A 20443-nucleotide genomic window follows, 5' to 3' on the forward strand; every position below is an offset into this window, starting at 1 on the left:
GTTCTTAGATCCTGGCCAAGTTTTGGCCATAGGTATTCAAGAATGTGCTTTGTACAAGTTAAAGAGAGATCCTATGAAAGTACTAGTGCATGACAATAACATCTTATGAGAGCCTTCACATGAGACGTTAGGTCATTTACAATATGGAGCATTATCAATCATGAGGACATGGTGCAAGGGTTACCAAACTTCAAGGTTGAGAAGAAAGGAGGTTGCAAAAATTACGCACCTAAGTAACATGTATACCCTTAACTTATCAAGTAACATGTATTATATTACATTTATTGACAATTCCTATAGGAATTCCTAGATTTATTTTATGAAGACCAAGGATGAGGTCTTCAAAATGTGTCAAGTGTTTAAGGCTCTTATAGAAAATCAAAAAGGAAAGAAGATTAAGTTGTTAAGATCTAGCAATAAAAGAGAGCATACCTCGAGATACAACCCTTAACAAAAGGGACTGTGGAAAGGAAGAATATATCCATCACAAGAATAGTTTGTTATATGAATCATTATCTAGATTTACCCATGTTCTCTAGGTACAAGGATGTCTTAGAAGACTCCTCATAAATTTTTGAACGATAAGACACAAGAAGGCATTCACAGGTGGGATGTCTTGGGTACAACACCTTTGTGTTTCCAACTGTCCTATTCCTTCGTATTCCAAATGAGAAAAAGTCTAAGCCAAAAAAATTATTTGTATTTTTGTGGTCTATAGTGACAGTGCAAGGTACTTGTGAGCAAAGATGTCAAATTTGATGAGGATGTATGGACCTCCAACAATGACTAAGGTATTATAACAAAGGGGAGTATATCACCAAGGAGTTTGACACTAATTGCAAACAAGCAATGATGAAGGCACTAACATGGCCCTACAACCCTCAACATAATGGGGTTGCTAAAGGAAGAACATATACATCACAAAAAAAACCAAATATATGTTTCACAAGCTAGATAGATCAATTTGTATCTAAGCAAAAGGATGTCTTGCAGCTATCTATATTCTAAACAAAGCTCCTACCAGAGTTTTAACAATCAAAACACCAAAGAAAGCATTGACAAGTGAGAAGCTTCAGCTACCACATCTTTCTCTTTTGATTGTCCTATCTATGTTCATATTCATGATGAGAAAAGGACTAAACTAGAACCTCTAGTTTGAAGGGCATTTTATGGTTTACAATGAGACATATAAACCTTACAAAGTCTACCTTCCATCTCAGTGTAAGGTAGTTGTAAGCAAAGATGTCACATTTGAGAAGGATGCAAGGTCCTCCACATTTCAAGGAGCTCCAATAATGAATAAGGAAATAGAGTAGCTTGGTGCCCTAAAAGTTGATCTACAGATTTGTTTTTTAAATATATTATATCCAAAAAGACTACGCGGATTTACCAATACAATTTAGGATGTACAGGAGAAAGTTAGAGATCCTAAGACTTCATTTTGTGTAACTCATCCTTCCAAGAAATTTCCAAATTATGTAACATCAACATCTTCCATAGATGATGCAAAGCATTCTAGCTTTGCGGACATAGAATGTGAACAAGTTTTGCAAGATATTGTGATGGAGGACAAGTCCATCATGAAAAATTATGTGTGTAGGATAACGCCTAGACCAAAGAAGTTAGCGATTGACTCCAGGTGGTTGTACAAGGTTAAGAACGCTTCAAATGGAAGCAGATAGATGTTTAAAGCCCAATGTGGCTAGTGAATTCTCCTAGAATGAGGGAATTGACAGTGAAGAGATTTTCACTCTTGTTGCTAAGTATACTTCCTTTGGATTCATGTCTTTAGTATCATTCTTTGGTTGGCATATATATCAAACAAATATAAAACAGCATTTTTGTATGGGTTACAACATTCCTTAATGGTCTATTTGATAACATATACATAAATCAACCAAGAGGCTTTCAATTGCATGGGCATAAGACCCATTTTTGCATATTGAAAAAGACACTTTATGGGTTGAAGCAAACACCATATGCAAGGTACTCCAATATTAACGAGTATGTTTCAAGTCTATATTTCACTAAAATACATGCAAATTCCAGTCCTTGCTATTTGGCCAATGATCCCAATCTACTTGTTTTGGTCATATATGTGGACAATTCAACATGACGTGTGCAACGGTTGCACACTTGGAAAATATGCCAAGACATCCTTTTCCATAAGAGACAACAGGGCCAAGAGTATCTTGGAGCTCGTACATTCAAATACATGCGGACCATTTTCCTCTCCATCCCTGATGGGGTATAGATATTATGTCACCTGTATTGATAACCACTCAAGAAAGACATGAATCTTCTTCATGAAGAAAGATCAAGTCTTCTCAATGTTTGTGGAGTTCAAAACCTTGGTGGAGAACCACACTGGTAGCAGGATCAAGGCACTAAGGTCAAACAATGGTGGGGAGTACATCTCCAATGCTTTCAAAGACTTGTGTGCCAGGGAGGGCATCAAGAGAGAGATCACCACACATCATAACCCTCAGCAGAATGGGGTGGCTGAGTGTAAGAAATGGAGCATTGTTGGAGCAGCCAAGGCTATGTGGCATGACCAAGAGTTACCTATGATTCTTTGAGCAAAGGCCTACAACAAGTTGCTTGGTAGAGTCACACCAAAGGCGACTTTCATGAGCAAGAAGCCAGATGTATCTCACTTTTGGATTTTAGGCAGTGTTGTTTACTGCCATGAGTCTTCAAATAACTGGAAGTTGAAGCCCATAGCAGAGAAGGGCATTTTCGTGGGCTACAACAAGACATCTAAGGCGTATAGTGTGTATATTCCAACACTCGTGAAGACAATGATCAAGCATGATGCGAAGTTCGAGGAAGGAAGGGTTCTCAAGAAGTCCTTGGAGCGTGAGCAGGGTATAGCACAAGAGGAGGGGCAGGGAGTTCAATCAGCTCCTCAGACTTAACGACAACCAATTATTGGACAAGGCAAGCAACATGCAAATGAGAAGAAAGCGCAAGTACAAGAGGAGAGAGCATATCAAGTGGACCCCACTCAACCAATGACTCCCAGTACAGGGGGAGTTTGAACCAGGTGGGCAAACAAGTTGATTAGGGAGGCTCAAGAGAGAGTTGGACCTCCTCGTACCACATTTAGACAGAGTAAACAACCACAAAGATATACGAGGTACATAGCACTTATAACTGAGGTCTCAAAGCCTTCTTGTTACAAGTAAGCAACTTCTCTACTTGTTTGGCATGATGCTATGGTAGAAGAGTACTATTCCATCATGAAAAATGATGTCTAGTAGATAGTGCCATGACCAAATGGTAAATCAGTTGTGAGATCACATTGGGTGTACACCAACTTAGATCCATCTTAACTTTAGATCTACCAAGTGTCGAGAGGGATCAAATTTATTTTCACTCTAAAAGAGGTTTGCACATCAAGAGATTTGATCCCTCTCGATGCTTGGTAGATCCGAAGCTAAGATGGATCTAAGTTGGTTTAATTATTAATAATTAATAATTATAATTCTTAATTTTATTTTTTATTTTTATTTAATTTGACAAAGTCAAAATATTTAGATAACATAACATAACAATTAACATAACAGGACATTACAACATCTCTTCCATATTGGGCTGGAGAGCGCCTCTCAGCACAAAGATTAAGCATTCAATTGATGGGAGGGTGGAGAAGTGTGAGGCTAGATCCTTGGCCAAATGGTTCTCTCAAGTCAAAGGAATTGACTATGATGAGAAATTCGAACCTATGGTTTGATATTCATCCATTAGGGCTATTCTGGCAATTGCAACATAGATGGGGTGTAGGATCCAACAGATGGATATGAAGACCACCTTCCTTAATGGAGTTGTTGAGGAATAGATTTATGTTGATCAGCTTGAGAGATTTGAGACTTTCAGCAAAGATACGCATGTTTTCAAGCTGAGGAGAGCTCTTTATGGGCTCAAGCAAGCACTGAGGTCATGGTATGCTTGGATAGACAGCTACCTTCTCGAATTAGACTTCACCAAGTGTGATGTCAACCCCACCCTGTATTATATTGTGGTTAAGAGCCAACCTCATTCTTATGTTGTACGTTGATGATTTGATATTGACAAGGGGCGAGGAGGAGCTCACTTATGACTGCAAAAGAGATCTTGCAAAGGAGTTTGAGATGAAGGATATAAGGTTGATGTACTATTTCCTAAGGATGGAGGTATGGCAGGGTGATGGACAAATATTCTTGGGATAGGGTAGATAGATGCATGAGATTCTCAAGAGGTTCCACATGCAAGATTGCAAGCCCATGTCCATGCATCTAATCACTAATTAGAGGAAGATAGATGCTACCAAAGGCGAGCGAGTGGATCCCACTCTATACAAGCAACACACAGGATCGTTGATGTATCATGTGAACACACGACTAGACATTTTCTCGGCTGTTAGCCATTTCAGTGAGTTCATGGTTGAGCCAACCAAAGTAAATAGAGTTGTTGCCAAGCATGTGTTGAGATATCTCAGGGGCACAATAGATTATGGATTGTTGTGTAGGCAAGTTGATGCAGTGAATCTTCAAGAATTTACAAACGCAAATTGGGCAGGGGGTTCAAAAGACAGGAAAAGCAATTCAAGTTGTACTTTCAATGTTGGGTCAGCATTGCAAGAAGCAGAGATCAGTGGCACTGAGCTCAACTGAGGCCAAGTACATGGTTGCCAACTTGGCAACTTGCGAGGCTCTTTGGTTGAGGAAGATACTTGTCAAGTTGTTTGATCAGAGTTGGAGCCCATTGTCATAAACTATGATAATCAGAGTTGCATCAAACTCTCTAAAAATCAAGTGTTTCATGACTGCTCCAAACACATCGAGATCAAATACCACCATATCAGAGATTGTGTTCACAGGGGTAAATTCAAACTTCAGTGCGTACCTACAGAGGAGCAGCCAACAAATATCTTGACCAAGGCATTGGCAAGAGGCAGTTTCGTCTGCTTCAAAGATAAATTGGGTGTTTTACAAAACACCTTCCTCTCTAAGAGGTTGTGCACTATATTTGGCAAAACAACCTACATGTGAAGCCAAGGCACAGTCTACTTACTCTTAGTGTTGACTTAGGAAATTTCGCTAATTTTCCTTAATCAAAAATAGTAAATTCAACCCAACATGCATAGTTTCTATCTCAATTTGACTCGAGTTTAAGAACCCAATTCACTTGAGTTCAAGAAGTCAATTTGAGTTGAGTTCAAGGCAATTGCTTGACTTGAGTCCAAGACATGCAATTCAACTTGAGTTCAAGGATGAGATCGACTTGAGTTCAAGGAAGCGACTCGCTTCGATTGTTGGCAATTCGATTGTATATAGAGAAGAGCACAAACTTGGTGAATCATTGTATTATGCACTAGCAAGAATTTGTGTGCATGTTTAACTCAATTTTGTTCCAAATCGTATCACTTAGAGAGGCCGAGCAGACTTGCGCAAGGAGGCAAGATCGACCAATACAATTCGTGCAACCAAACAAGAGAGAGGCCAAGTTGCTTTAGAGTGTGCAGGGTATTGTGTTGAGGAACAAAGAATTCCAAGGAAATTTTTTCCCAATGATTTGTAATTGAATAACTGAGGATTTTCTTAGTAGATGAATAAAACACAAATAAGCATGTTTTCCCCAGTAGCAATTTCCTGAGTATTTTTTTTGGTGTGTTGTTATTTGTATGCTTGTGTCTTCGTGATTTTATTTTCCGCTGCAAATTTGTTAGAATACTTAGTATATTTGATCAATGATTTTCAAAGTTTAGTTTTCTAGTCCTTGCATCTCAAAACACTGATCAAATTAGTTGTTGAGTATTAGTAAACTAACAAGGATGTATTTCCTAATGACATGAGTACCAAGAACAACATTGAGTATTTTTTTTGGTGTGTTGTTATTTGTATGCTTGTGGCTTCGTGATTTTATTTTCCGCTGCAAATTCGTTAGAGTACTTAGTATATTTGATCAATGATTTTCATAGTTCAATTTTCTAGTCCTTTCATCTCAAAACAATGATCAAATTAGTTGTTGAGTATTAGTAAACTAACAAGGATGTATTTCCTAATGACATGAGTACCAAGAACAACATTGGGTTGGTATTGGTCAGCTAAAGCCATGGTAGAGTAGTTCAACAATCAATACCACCAACATCAACGAAGTTTAACAATCAATACCACCAACGTCAACGAAGTTTAACAATCAATACCACCAACATCAACAAAGTTTAACAATCAATCCCACCAACATCAACAAAGTTCAACAATCATTACTGCCACCATCAATGAAGTTCAACAATCATCAACACCAACATCTAGGTTACATAAAGGGCTTCAGGTTCTTGATCAAATGCCAATCACATACCCTCACACATGACAAAATGAAATGGAAACATTGAAATCCCCATAAATCCTGAAAACTATTAAATCTTCTAGGTTTTAATTGAGATCTAAATTTCTAGTTTCTCCATATGAAATCTAATGAGGTCGAAACCACTCCCAAACGTCCTGAGTCAATTCATGGTAATGTTCAAGTAAAAGTGACATTTCCTTTATCCTTCATTTTCATCCTTCTACTTTAAGAATTTAACATTACCATTGATTGCCAATATTGTTAGGGTTGAATTAGATTTTTTGTTTAGTTTTAGGGTTTAGGAGGGGGCCGGGGGTTGGTTTTATGACCAAGAGGGGTTGCTTTGGAAGAAAAACGACCCTAAGCAATCTTCAAAACCACCATTAATGGTCCCAAACTCCCTTACCAATGAGAGATCTAATCAGGCCGGTTAGGGTTGAACCAGCCAATTAGGGCCAATTTGGTACCTAACTATACAAATTGGCCCTCCAACCTAGTTTTTCTACTAGTTTGTTACTTGGGCCTATCTGATCATCAATTTGACCGATTTCCGATTTAGATTAGCCGGTTTTTTAAACTATAGGTGTAATAGTTCAAAACCATGAATTAGAGTTCCCTTTTAAGTGGGAGCATTGGCTCATGTGGAAATATTATTTTAGTGAAGAAATTGGCATCTCAAATACTCGTTCAAATCTTGGGGAAGTCTCTTGGCCAAACATAAGCAAGGCCTATTTGACAACTAGGTAAGGATCTTGTGTGTGTGAACTCGAAGAGTCGCGACTTAGCCCTACTTGGGGATAAGAGTACAACACCATAAATTGGTGTTCCCCTTTAAAAGGGTGCATTGATCCATGTGGATATTGTTGTAATAAAGACATTGGTATCTCAAATACCCACATTCAAACCTTGGGGATGCCTCTCTACCAAACATCAATAGGGCCCATTCAGGACCTATAAGCAATGTGCATGTGTGAACTAGTAAGAGTTGACACTTGGCCCCACATGGGGGTAATAGGATGAAACCATAAAATGACGTTCCCCCTTCAAAGGGACCATTAGCTGATATAGAAATACTATGTTAATTAAGACATTAGCATCTCAAATGCTCATGTTCAAACCTTGGGGAGGTCCCTCAACCAAACCTAGGCAAGGCCCATTTGAGACATATAGGCTCTTTGTGTGGACACATGTATGAACCAAAAGAGCAAACACTTGACCCCACTTGGGGATAACAGTACAAGACTGCCGATTGATGTTCCACTTTAAGAGGAAGCAATGAGAGGTGGAAATACCATTCCAATAATAGCATTGGCACCTCAATTAATCAAAATACTATAAAGAAACAAAGCAATGATAAGGTACATGAAGGATACATGCATTATGAATGCAACAATGTAGAAGGTGATAAATTCAACTTAATGGGTAAACAAATTCAAATCAGGCACCTTGCATTGAAGAGAGGAAGTCAACTACAAGTTATTCACATAGAATTGTAAGTAATCCCATAGATCAGTAAAAAGCATCCACCAATTGCATAAATTAGTTACTAAATTAAAAAACAAGAGAATGGACATTGCATTTATTCAAGATGGAGGCACTAGCATAGTAGGCAACTTCAATATATTGTGACAAAACAAATGACTTTTACATTTTGCAAACTAGTATCCTATTAGCTACATGTGAAAGCGCTTTTAGATGGCTTTGACTTTAACCTAGGAAGGAACAATAATGATACATTTGTAAAACAATATGTCAACATTTATTGACATTTGTGATATTCAAAATGTGTAAATCAATATGGAGACAATCAAGATCTTGTTTGTAAAACTTTTCACATATATAGGATGTCAAGTGCAAAAGATGAAACTTCCTCCACTTTTGAAGGTGAAACAACAAGGTAGTAGTATAATGCAAGTTTTATTATTAATTCCGATGTTTGAATGGTCTCTAAAACTATCAGGCCCATACAAGGTCTTTTGCCACAACTATATTCAGTTTAGGCATAAGCTTATTTATATTAATTTCTTCAGTTCTTCCATATGATGTTAAAATTATACAAACCTATATGTCCCATAGTTTATTTATAGGCTTATTTACTTGGTCATATAATGTTAAAATTATGAATCCCTAGCACTAGAAGAGGCAATCAAAGGAGCACTTCTCAAATCTAACATAGTGGACTAGAATCAATGTCATGGAGAAGGCCAAGGTAAGAGCTACTACTAGTACTCTAGGGACAACAACCCATTGCTTTTGTCTCTCTGTTGGCCATTAAATGTTGGCTTCCTCTACTTTTTCAAGGTGAAACACCAAAGTGTAAGTTGCAGTGGTCTTACAATGCAAGTCTTATTATAAGTCTAGTGTTAGAATTGTATCTAGAATTACCAAGCCAATACAACAATTTTGCAACAAGCATGCTATTTTTAAGCATAGGCTTATTCCTATTGATTAGTTTATTTCCTCCAATAACGTTAAAATTATACAAACCATGCTGCTCATGGCTTATTTATATTGATTTATTTAGTTAGTTTATGTAATGTTAAATTACTAATACCAATGTTTCCAAAAGAGGCAATCAAAAGATGACGTGCAAACTCAATAAAGGGGAATAGAATCAATGTTATGGAGGATAACAAAGGTAAGTGACCTACTACTACTCTAATTACTCTAATTGCTTGTCTCTCCATTGGCCATGAAACGTCCCCCTCTACTTTTCAAAAGTAAAAAGATGAAGTTGGATTGGTCTTACATGTCTTATTATTTTCTCCAGTGTTAGAAGTGTTAGAACTGTATCTGGAATTGCCAAGCCCATATTAGGATTTTGCCACTAGTGTAATCATTAAGCTACACTAAACTAACTACTGATCAAAGGACACCAACACATTGCTTTTGTCTCTACATTGGTCACAAAATGTTGGCCTCCTTTGCTTTTTGAAGGTGAAACAAGGTATAAATTGTGGAGGTTTTAAAATACAAGTTTTATTATTAAATCCAGAGTTAGAATGGTTTCTAGAATTATCAGGTCCGTACAAGGCTTTTGCCATTAGAGTAATCAGTTTAGATTGATTTATCTAGTTCTTCCCTGTTATGTCAAAATATACAAACCTATATGACACAAGTTTATTTATATTGATTTATTTAGTTGGCCTATGTCATGTTAAAATTATAAAAAAACCCTATGTTGCATTGAGGACCTTGATTTAATTTTCATTTTGACTTTGTCTAGAGAGTAACCCCAAAACAACATGAGAATTTCAAAGAATAAGTGATGGTCTACAATGTTGTGGCATATAAAGTTGATCTCAAACATGAAATATCAAAAGAATGATAATGTTAACTCACTTTTACAAACTGTAGGAAGTACGCGTTGAAAATTCGGAGTGTGTCCTTCACGCGGGCCGTGTCGCTGACATTTGGAGCAGCATACGAGCTCTGCGAACCACCTTTAACCACGAAGTCAACCACGTTAAGTGAATTACCAGCACATACCACTTGATTCCTATCCTTCGCCGACTTTGAGGAACTGCCCGAATTTCGACTCCTTATTTGCTTGGAAGCCGACTTCTTAGGTTTCTTCTTCGATTTCACCGGAGTAGCAGCATTCTCAGGGTTCAACATGTCTGATGCCGACAAGGCGAGAACCGTGGGAAGCGAAAAAGCCCCTACCTCTTGCTCGGATGATGAAGAGTGATCAGACGTGGCATTCAGACCGCCGTTCGGGAGCGCCACATCCGACTGCACGGCCCCGTCACTCTGCGTAGCCCTAGCACTGGCCGTCTTTTCACAATCATTTAGAACCCTGGTTTCCTCTGAACCCTGGCTGCCCTTGGCCTTGGGATTGAGCTTTCTGGGTGTGAAGTAAACCGGCTTTTCGGTTTCCGGCCGCCCTTGGAGTCTAGGGCTTGACCTTCGCTGGGCTGTTTCCTCGGCCGCTGCCTTCTTCTTCACACGCTGAGACACACTCTTCAGCACAGTGACCGCAGCAGCTTCGTTTTCCATCTCTTCGTCGCTCTGGACAATGTTAAATTTCTCGGCAGCCGGAACCCCGTTTTCTTCTTTTGCAATTTCCAGCAGCTCGGAACGGTTCTCGCTGTCAGATCGCTTGGTTGATTCGTCGTCCGAGTCTCCTAGCAGCATGGGATTCTCCGGCGAGCCCAGCTCAAAGCGGGATTTCTTCAAAGCGGGAGCTTTAACTTCAGGGGAACTGGATTCGAATGAGTCCGCATGGTCGGATAATTTCAATTCAGGAGCTTCAGTTTTCTGAGGCTCAGGCCTTTCTCCCGTGTCACCATTGGACAAGGAGCTCTGGGCTCGCATACGCTTGCGCTCAGTTGCAGGGGACTCCATGGATGTACTGCGTTTGAACTAAATTAAACAGCAGCAACCAGTTTCAGCAGAGAAAAACGTATCAGACCACTGTAGTTACAAATTCATGAGATAAATCCCTTGGCTCACCAGTGCCGAATTTATAATGATGACTTGAAGGATTGAAACCCTATTGGCCCTGTGTGTACAAATTTCTCCCGGAATGGTTCCGGCTGCCCCCTACTGTGAATGAGCCCGATGGCGGGAATATGGAGTTAGGGAAGCCGATATGAAAAGCCCATGCCCGTAAAAAATGGGGAAAAATGATTTGTGAAATGATGTTTCTGCGGTAAACGGTCCATTTTCACAGGGTTGGTCAAAGTGGACTTAACCCGTCAGTTCGAATTGGACGCCCTTTCGCCCGCGTATGGGCACTCGCGGAGTGGGTTAATCCCCATGCATGGGAATTCAAAACTGTACAGTGGATTGCATTTAGTGTCAAAGCCGATGCTTACTTGCAAGTTATCTGTGATGATGTGCCAATTTGTAACAAATATTTTAAAACTAAAAAATAAATTTGGTGGCAATTACAAAGCCCATTCCCGCCACGTGAGAGGCGTGTTAAATGGGCCTTTATAATAATTAACTGATAAATATAAATAAAGTGTTGCGAATTTTATTATTAATTATATTTAAAATAATTATAATTATGATTGGACTAAACCTCAATGATTTAATTATAATTATTAATTATTTTATTTTATTTTTGATTGAGTCAAAATGTTATAAAATTTTAATTTATAAATGAAATGTTATAAAATTTTAATTCATAAATGAAATGGTATTTTTCATAATATTTTTTCTAGTTAATTTAATCAAAATCTGACGAGATTTTTAAAAACTTGAGTTTAAATTGTTTAATCTGCATTATTCAAGTGTTCAAGGGGTTTTTGAGGTTGTTGAATCTATTTATGCATTCAAAAGTGTATTCTAAACAACAAAAATTGAGTAATACAATTTCAAGATTTGGTGAATTCTCATGAAAAAAGCTAAGCCTAATATATCACCATCGTGGATTATCTTAACTCTTGAATCAAATCTCTTAGGATGCACGTCTCTTTTAGAGTGAAAAGAGATTTGATCCCTCATGGGGCTTGGTAGATCCAGAGTTAAGATTGATCTAAGTTGATTTACTAATAATTCTAAAAAATATAATAAAATATCACTCTTAAAATGTTAACTTATTTATTTATTTCCAAAAAACATAAACTCTTAGGGAATTAAAAATAATTTGAATTTTTTCTATTAAATTAAAATATAATTTTAAATTAATAATAATTATAACAAAACCAATATCTATCATTAAAATTACCTCCTTACCCCTCTTATTTCAAGAATTAAAATGAATCTAGAAAACACAAACAGCTAATTTTAAAGTAATTTCTTTTTTTTCTAAGAATGTGGTAAAACCTATCATAACTTATTTGTTAATAGGTAAAAATAATTATAAATTTTTATTACTATCCATAATGTGAACTAACTCATCATTATTATTCCAAGAAAATCACATCAGTTAAAATAATTTATTTGTAATTTATAAAAATAGATTTTCACTCTTAAATATTTGACTTATTTCTAAAAGAACATGAGCTCTTAACCAATTAAAAATAATTTAAGATCTTTCTATAAAAAAATAATAATAATAATAATTATACCAAAACTAATATTCCTTTTATTATCTCAAGAAAGTATTTTCGTAAGACCAAATTTGAAAGAATTTTGTCTAGCTTGCACCCTCAACATGATGATCAATCACAATTCAGAGTTCGAAAAGGGTCACAAAATTCTTTAGCCTCAACTTGATGATCAACCACAATTGAGAGTTCGAAAAGGGTATTCTTTACCCTTAACCTGATGATCAACCACAATTGAGAGTTCGAAAAGGGTCATGTGATTATTTACTTTCAACCTTAATGTCAACCACAAGACGAAATTCTTTACCCTTAACCTAATGATCAACCACAAGGGTTGATCAACCTAATGATCAACCATAATTAGGTTTAGAAAAGGGTCAACATAATTCTTTTGAATGTGGTCTTACCAGAAAAACTCTCTTGAGAAAATATGAACCACAAAAGCCCTAAATTCAAAAAAAATCATCTTTCATTGTTAAAATGACCTCCTGAACCCTCTCATTTCATTAACTAAAATAAATATGAAAATAATTGTCTAATTTTCAATTTTCTCAACCTAAATGAGTATTGAACATATAAACTAAAAAAGACCCAAAAATAAAACTAATTAAAAAAAAAAAGAAAAAAGTTAATATCAATCTTAATGAATCAACCACTGACCAGAAACACAATCAGCCAAATGTAAATAATAATGAGAATACAAGTATTGCACACAATCCTCTGCAACAAATTATTCACCTCCTAATATGTGTAAACAATGAGGTCTTGGACTAATATTGGGTTCCAAAGACTCTGACTAGTAAATCTCCGCACTCTGAAATGTCATGATTATCCCGCCCTACTAATATTGAGTTCCAAAGACTCCGACTAGTAAATCTCCGCACTCTGAAATGTCATGATTATCTCGCCCTATTAAATAAAACCTGTGCAACCAAGTGATTTAAATGGTAAATTCAACCAAATTTTCATAAATAAAAAATGTTGAAACTAATGAACCTCTACAGATAAAGATAATTGGAATTTCCACCTTTTACCTTTTATTGTTTTGATTCTGATTATTCTTCAGCTCCAATAACCATGAAACATCACCCATAAATTACTATTATAATGTGCAGAGATCGTACAGAGAAATATCACTCAAAGCCCACTATCAGAGAGATATCACTCAAAGCCCGCTATTATAATGTGCGGGGATACCACAGATAGATAACGCCCTAATCAAACCCTACAGATAGATAATGCCCTAATCAAACCCTTCGAGGAGAAACAGACCATTCATGCTTTTAAATAGCTTATGTTAAGAAGAATACCATGGGTTAAAAATACTATGGGTAAATACTACGGTTCAAAAAATATTTTTATTTTAACTTATTGTTATTTTTATTTTTATTTTTTATTTGTATTGTTTATAGGAGGGATATATTTTCTATCGGAGAGCCCACTTAACACAATAAAAAATGAGTAATTTTATTAAAAAAACATTACATTATATTATAAATAAAAATATTATATTCAAAAACTCTCAATCCTAAATAAACTAGGTTAATCTAACGTATAGGAATTGGCCTTTTTCACGACCTGGTTAATTTTAATCAAAATTAGAGAGATATTTTTAAAAACTTGAGTTTAAATTGTCTAATGTGCATAATTTGAGTGCCAAAGGGGGTTCTTCGAGTGTTGAATCCATTTATGCATTCAAAAATGTATTTTAAAGAACAAAAAATCTTGAAATTGTATTGCCAAACTTTGGTGAATTATGGTGAAAAAAATTATTTTGGTGAATTCTAATGAAAAATTATTTTACTTTAATTATTATTGTATTTTTGTTTTTATTTTAATGTAATTTGACCGAGTCAAAATGTTAAATAGAATAGGATAGGGCAAGATAAGACATTACAACATCTCTACCATACTCCCTGGACAATGCCTATTAGCCCCTATTAGGGCAATGATACGTTTTACTATTTAAAAAACAACAATAATAATAAACTAAAATAGAGTTTTTGTTATGAGGTGGATAGATGTATTAATTTTGGAATAGGGTTTCCAAAAATATAATTATTAGATGGATAGTATGGATTCAATCTTTATGAAACATTCTAAATATCTTAATAGTACTCATAAAACAAGGTTGAGATTTATTTTGAAAGTAGTTGTGTTTTTTCCCTTTTAATTAAATTGATTAATTAAAAAATTGTCATATGAACATGAGTTGTGGTTTTTTTGACATGTGATATTAGTAAACTATGATATTAAAACAAAATATATTTATAGGTTAAAATTCTCCATATTAAAGTGGGGGTAAATCTCCATGGTTAAGAATCTCTTACAATATATATATATATATATATATATATATATATATATATATGTAACTTCACTCATAGAGACTCTCAACAAGACAAACCAATGTTACTCCCACATCGAGAAGGCCTTATCATCACCGCATGAAGCTCTGGATGCACACCATGGGCATATGAAAATGCTTGAATTTTGTATCTCAATTTAGAAAAGGAACATCGCTTAGAATTCGAGGTCAAACAATAGCAATGGCAACCTCCCTCATATAGAAGACCATTCTATCAATCAAGATCACCATGGACAAGGTAACTATCTCTAGCATGATGCACCAGTGGTTTGTCATTTTTGAAGAAATGTTTGATGAAGTGCAAGTATAGTTTCTTATTGCAATAGTTTGTTAGAGTATATGCAGCTAGTGCTATAAGAATTGTTAGATTAAGTCTTATTTATGTAATAGCAGGAAAGCATAGGCAGGGAGATTTAATACTAGGACGTATCTCCAACCAGTATGAAGCTCTATATCAAGGCCTATAACCCTTTTTTTTTTAATGAATAAAAGATAACTGACACTCTAACCAACAAAAAATAAAAGTTAAAACCCCAAATTGGGGTGACTAAAGACATGGCAAAGGAGGTTGATGAGGGAAACCACCACCCTACCCCAACCCATTGCATTTAAGAGGGGAGTGGCATAGCCAGCCCTCCCCATGCATGACACATGTGAGTTTATTCTTCATTCACTACAATGTTAAGCCTCTCGCAATTCTCTTGTCTTTTGAAGCATATTGTCACTACCCAGGATTTATGAAGTATCCTTCCCCATTGTTGGTGGGATTATTGTCTTGATTATCTGCTAGTGTCGAAGAAAGGTATCTAGAGCTACAACGTGATTATTAGCCTTTTTGTGAGAAAGGGTCACTTGCCTCTAAGGATGTAGTGGCAGTGACCTGGGATTACATGCAAGCTATTTCAATTGTTGAGTCTAATATATACAATTGTTTGTTTGGAAAGTTGGTTCATGGACTAAAGCTAGAAATTAAGCTTCCAGAGACTTTGTGCCACGTAATCCTATGACCTTCACTATAGTTGGAGGGGGAGACTATTGGCATCATCACCTTGCGCTTAATGCCTAAAACCTTATCAAGTCCACAACTCAAGATAGTGCTTCAAGGTACATGCTTTTCTCTTAACCCTTATTATCTATTTTTTTATTCTTAAGTTTGTGTGGACCAAGTCTAATGGCTTCCTTTTGATTTTCTTAGTGATTCACTGCGTTCTGAACCTGGAAATTTCCTAGTGAGCAGGTGCTTCTACCTGGTGAGCTCCAGTATTGCAGCAATGATGCTGCAACTCCTGGGACTCCCTTCTTTAATTTTATCAACCTAGTAGTTCGTAACAAACTTGGAAGCGACGATGTTATATGCACAAGTACTAGCTCTTGCCGCGGCTGTCACTTGATCAGCTAGCACAAGTCCGCTAGGAGCTTAAGCCAACTTCTATGAGCTCTTAGAAGAAGCTTTTAAATATGATGGACGGAAGCTAACTCAAAGGAGGCTAATCTACTTGCAAAAAGAAGCAGAAAGCTGAAAGGAAATGCAAACCCTAGTTTTACCGACTAACCCTACTAGTGTAAGTAAAAGGATGAAAGCTACAGAAATGGATTCCATTGACTTCTAGAAAGGTAAAATGCATGTGACTAAGCTACTTCTGAAGAGAAATATGAAGAAACATCTTTTTTTCATTTTTGAGTAATTTCGCAGGGTTATTATGCATGTGCTCTAACTATTTTTTACTATGTAGAGGTTGATTGTTGAAAGGAAATAGGGTAAGTGATTGCAGGAGGTTTGGAAGGTGAGAAGAGGGCCTAAGGGGTCCCTAGCACCCTTCCAGAGAGTTTCACAGTGATCGGATCTCAAGAAACCGCTTTCGTGAGCTTCTACAGGAAGTCTGTAGGGGTTCTACAGGATTTATTGTAGCTTCTACAGGATGTTCCGAAAGGGAATTTTGAAGGGCCGATGGTGGAAAAAAGTTGGAGAAGTGGGCATGGAGGTTAGATGAGGGTGTGAAGAGGTCTAAGACTTGGTGAATGAGGCTGAGGAGTGATTAGGGCGATTGGATTAGTTCGAATATAGGAGAAGCAATGATGCACAAGAATGTAGAAATTAGGGCAAAGTGAGAAAATGTGGCGGATGAAAGGCAAGAATCTGAGTTGGAGGACAGAGCATGTTGTATTGATGGAGTAAGTGTAGGCAAAGAGGTATCACAGGTGTTCTGCACGTTATTTTCCAAAACTAACCAACAACGACTAAGAAAACCAAAGATCTAGCTATTTCGACCTAATTTGTCCTAGAAACCATAAGCATGATGAACAGGAGTTTACTGGCAACAAATCATGTAAAACAACTATGGAAACCAAGCAAGAATGGATCTAAGCATGTAATCACAACTGGTACTAACTTTTGCAACTAATAATCTAACACTAGAAATTGCATGAAGAAGCAAGAACAGTGTTTTTATGGTAGCAAGGACACCTTGGTCTTAGCTTATGGTCCCAAGGAGGGAGAGGTGAGATCAAGGGTTGCTTGATGGCCTTTTTCGAAGATATTTTCTGTTACCAACCTGTTAAATCACTTGAAACATGAAAAACTATTTTAATCATCAAAAACAACTTAAGTAACAAAACAAGATTTTAACCTAAATAACAGATTTTATTCTAAGAATGCAGCAAAGACACATAAAAGTACACAAAGGAAGTATTGGGCACATGGGTTGGGCCCAACCCCAAGAGCTACAGCCTCCTAAGGAAGATTAGAGCTGGTACAAAGTTGGATTCATCTTTATTGATCAAAAGAATAGTTACATCCCAAAAACTGTCTGTTGGTACCATTCCATTACCATCTTTTTCTTCTAAAAACACCATCATTTGTCTACCTTTTTCCTCCATAGACCCCTTATATTCCTTGAAATTGATTAATTAATAGCATTATAGTTGTTAGTTTGCATTAAAGTTAATTTATGAGTTTTTATGTTAGAAATTAGGAATTTTCAATAAAAAGATTACAGGAAGTCATAACATCCTGTAAATGGTTTATCATCTGACACGTGGCATGACAGGCAAGCCAAAGCAATGGATAGGAACGAAAACTGGAATGTACAAGCATGGTGAAAAATCGATTCTACAGCAAATCAAAAGCTCCTGGTTATGCGGTCCACGCTGGTCAAACCTCAGCGTTTTGGTTACAAAGGCAGTAAAAGCCATGGTTTCCCAAACCGGTTTCGTTTTGTTTTCTTTTTGGAAATCGGTTTAGATTAGAAATGACCAAAAATCATTCCTTTGTAAAAGCAGAAACAACTGCTTAATGAATGTACATTCGATTCAGATAGGGACAAGCAGATAAAGACTGCGTATTATTTTGTTAACAGTTACAGTTACGATTATTATCTCTGTGCATCGTTTGAGAACAGAACTTTTGTATGTGATTGCAATCTACAATACTTGAATATAGTCACGGTTTTACTCCAGCAGTGTTTATGCGTTAATACTCTCGTTGCTTGAGTTTACTTCAGTGTACCATTGAAACGTGGACGGGCCCTGCGTGGATTGGTATACTGTTAATTTCATTTCCTTAGTAGTTTTTGAATTTGAATAGAACGCATAGTGTTTAATGTTATTTCCATGCTTATGATTTTGCCGATTTAATTGGGAATTCTCACAAATGGTATTTATGGTGATAGCTTGAAGATTTCATCGTTAAGATCATTGAACCATATCTTTTAAGATACTTGATCCATCGTTATATTTTGAAGCATCTCCATAGACTCCGTTTTTCATGCATTTAAATTTTAGTGTGCTTTTGATTGCTTTTGATTTTTCATGAATGCTCAAGTGTTAACTAGACAGAGCTTTTGTGCATAGCATCCTTGTAAGGGGATTAAAATCTCAGTCTAGTAATACGTTGTATCCTTAGGACAGTTAGATAAGTTAGGTGATCTGAGTGTTAAGGTGAGAGGAAACATGTCTTAACCTTCTGTAAAGAAGTACTGCAACCTATCACAATAAACACTTAGTTAGGAATCCTTTATGTCTATAGACTGTAGAGGCATGCCTCAAAGTTTACTGACCCTGGTTGATAATAAATCTAGACTAATCTAGCACCCTAAATTGGCCACTGCATTTTGGCGTCGTTGCCGGGGAGGCGTAGTTAGAGGGTTTCGAAAAAAAATTAAAATTTAAATAAATAAATAAATTTAAATAAACAAAAACAAGCAAAAACATAGATTTAGAAGTCATGTTTACTTATCCCTAGATCTAGAGATAATAAAGGTAGATTCATAAAAACCCCCCATCCAAAAACTGTAGAAATTTTGAATAATTTAACACATATTCAACAGAGATTATCCTGATCATGTACTATTGCGGAATACATACACAATACATAAGCTCCTCTACGTTGATCATCAATATAGCAGCATCAATAACAATAAAACATCAAGAGCATTCACACATTAACACAGTATGTAACCCGGGGAAAGCATCTCGGTAAAAACCCCAACTATCTGTATATTAATGATTGAGAACATGTAACATTACAAAGTACAATGCTTATCACAAGCAATCCAGTACCAGCTCCACCTGTTACACACAATACAGCTCAGATCTGATCTCCAAATCTATTCCACTGCTTGCCTGCCTCCATTGCTCAATACCTGCTCAAGAACTGATGAGAATGGCTCACCAAACTCGTATTTCACCTCAAAATAATCACTCACACTTTGTTGGACGTGAGAAAAGGCTACAATACTGGGCAAATACGTGAGAAAACTCATTGGCATACTCAATCCCTTGATTGTGCAAGATCTGGTGCACAACTATAGTCACAACTGATAGCAATCTGATTCTCTACCACCTGTCCCTGTTGAACTGAACATGCACTGACATGCAACTGAGTTAACTGATGTATTCATTAGTTGCATCATGAGTTAATAATTAGTTTAACAACTCATCATTAGTCTATTTGCAGTTAGACCAATTACAACTAATTTAACTAAGTCAAACTGAACACAACTCCACAATCAACTCCACCAAACTCAATTGATTGAGTTCTAACTGAAGTCATGCATGCAACAACTCAACTGACTCATAAGAAAAGCGTATTTCCTTCTGATAGCTGCATGTGCCACCTCTGTAGCTCAAACTGAAGTGCTCCAAGAGAACAAGATCAAGTTTATAGCCCAAATATTATTATGAGACAATAATATTTTACTTTTCTATTTTTGACAGCCAGTCTAAAAATAGACTTTGATCACTCACACTGTGATCACTCACACTTTGATCAAAAATAGAAGTCCATCTATTTTTCCCAACTTGACCAATCATCCATAAGCAGCAACCTGCAATCCATAGACATGATCCATATGTCTAAAAATAGACATAGTCTAAAAATAGACTTGCGCCAAAAATAGCCTGCGGGCCCACTTAGTGAAGGCGACTCTTTTCACTAAGCTCCATCATCTTGTTGCAATCTCAACACTCCCTCTCGACAAGATATGGATTATCAGCAACCCCTATCCTGCCTCGGTGGTACTCGAATTTGCTCCTGGTGAGAGCCTTCGTCAGAATATCAGCATCCTGATCCTCCGTTGGAATGTATGAAAGCAACATGATCCTTCGCTGCACACAATCTCTGATATGATGGTACCTGATGTCAATATGTTTAGATCTATCATGAAATACAGGATTAGCCGAGAGTTTAATGCAACTCTGGTTATCACAGTAAATCACAGTAGGATCCAAATGAGAACCGAACAAACCA

General features: G+C 36.6%; 1 protein-coding gene across 1 annotated transcript in view; it reads right to left on the reverse strand.

Moving 5' to 3' along the window:
* SUVH4 (histone-lysine N-methyltransferase, H3 lysine-9 specific SUVH4-like protein) overlaps nucleotides 1-11111 on the reverse strand; it is a 98736-nt gene extending 87625 nt beyond the window's left edge. Inside the window, exon 1 of the mRNA XM_089403486.1 lies at nucleotides 9673-11111. Coding sequence (XP_089259612.1) covers nucleotides 9673-10677 — 1005 coding nt within the window. The 5' untranslated portion in view covers nucleotides 10678-11111. The remainder of the gene's footprint in view (nucleotides 1-9672) is intronic.
* Nucleotides 11112-20443: the final 9332 nt, after the last annotated feature.

This window comes from Pinus tabuliformis, chromosome 2_1, assembly GCF_031772625.1.
Source record: "Pinus tabuliformis cultivar Carrire ecotype Pingquan chromosome 2_1, CPIR1, whole genome shotgun sequence".
Lineage (NCBI taxonomy): Eukaryota > Viridiplantae > Streptophyta > Pinopsida > Pinales > Pinaceae > Pinus > Pinus tabuliformis.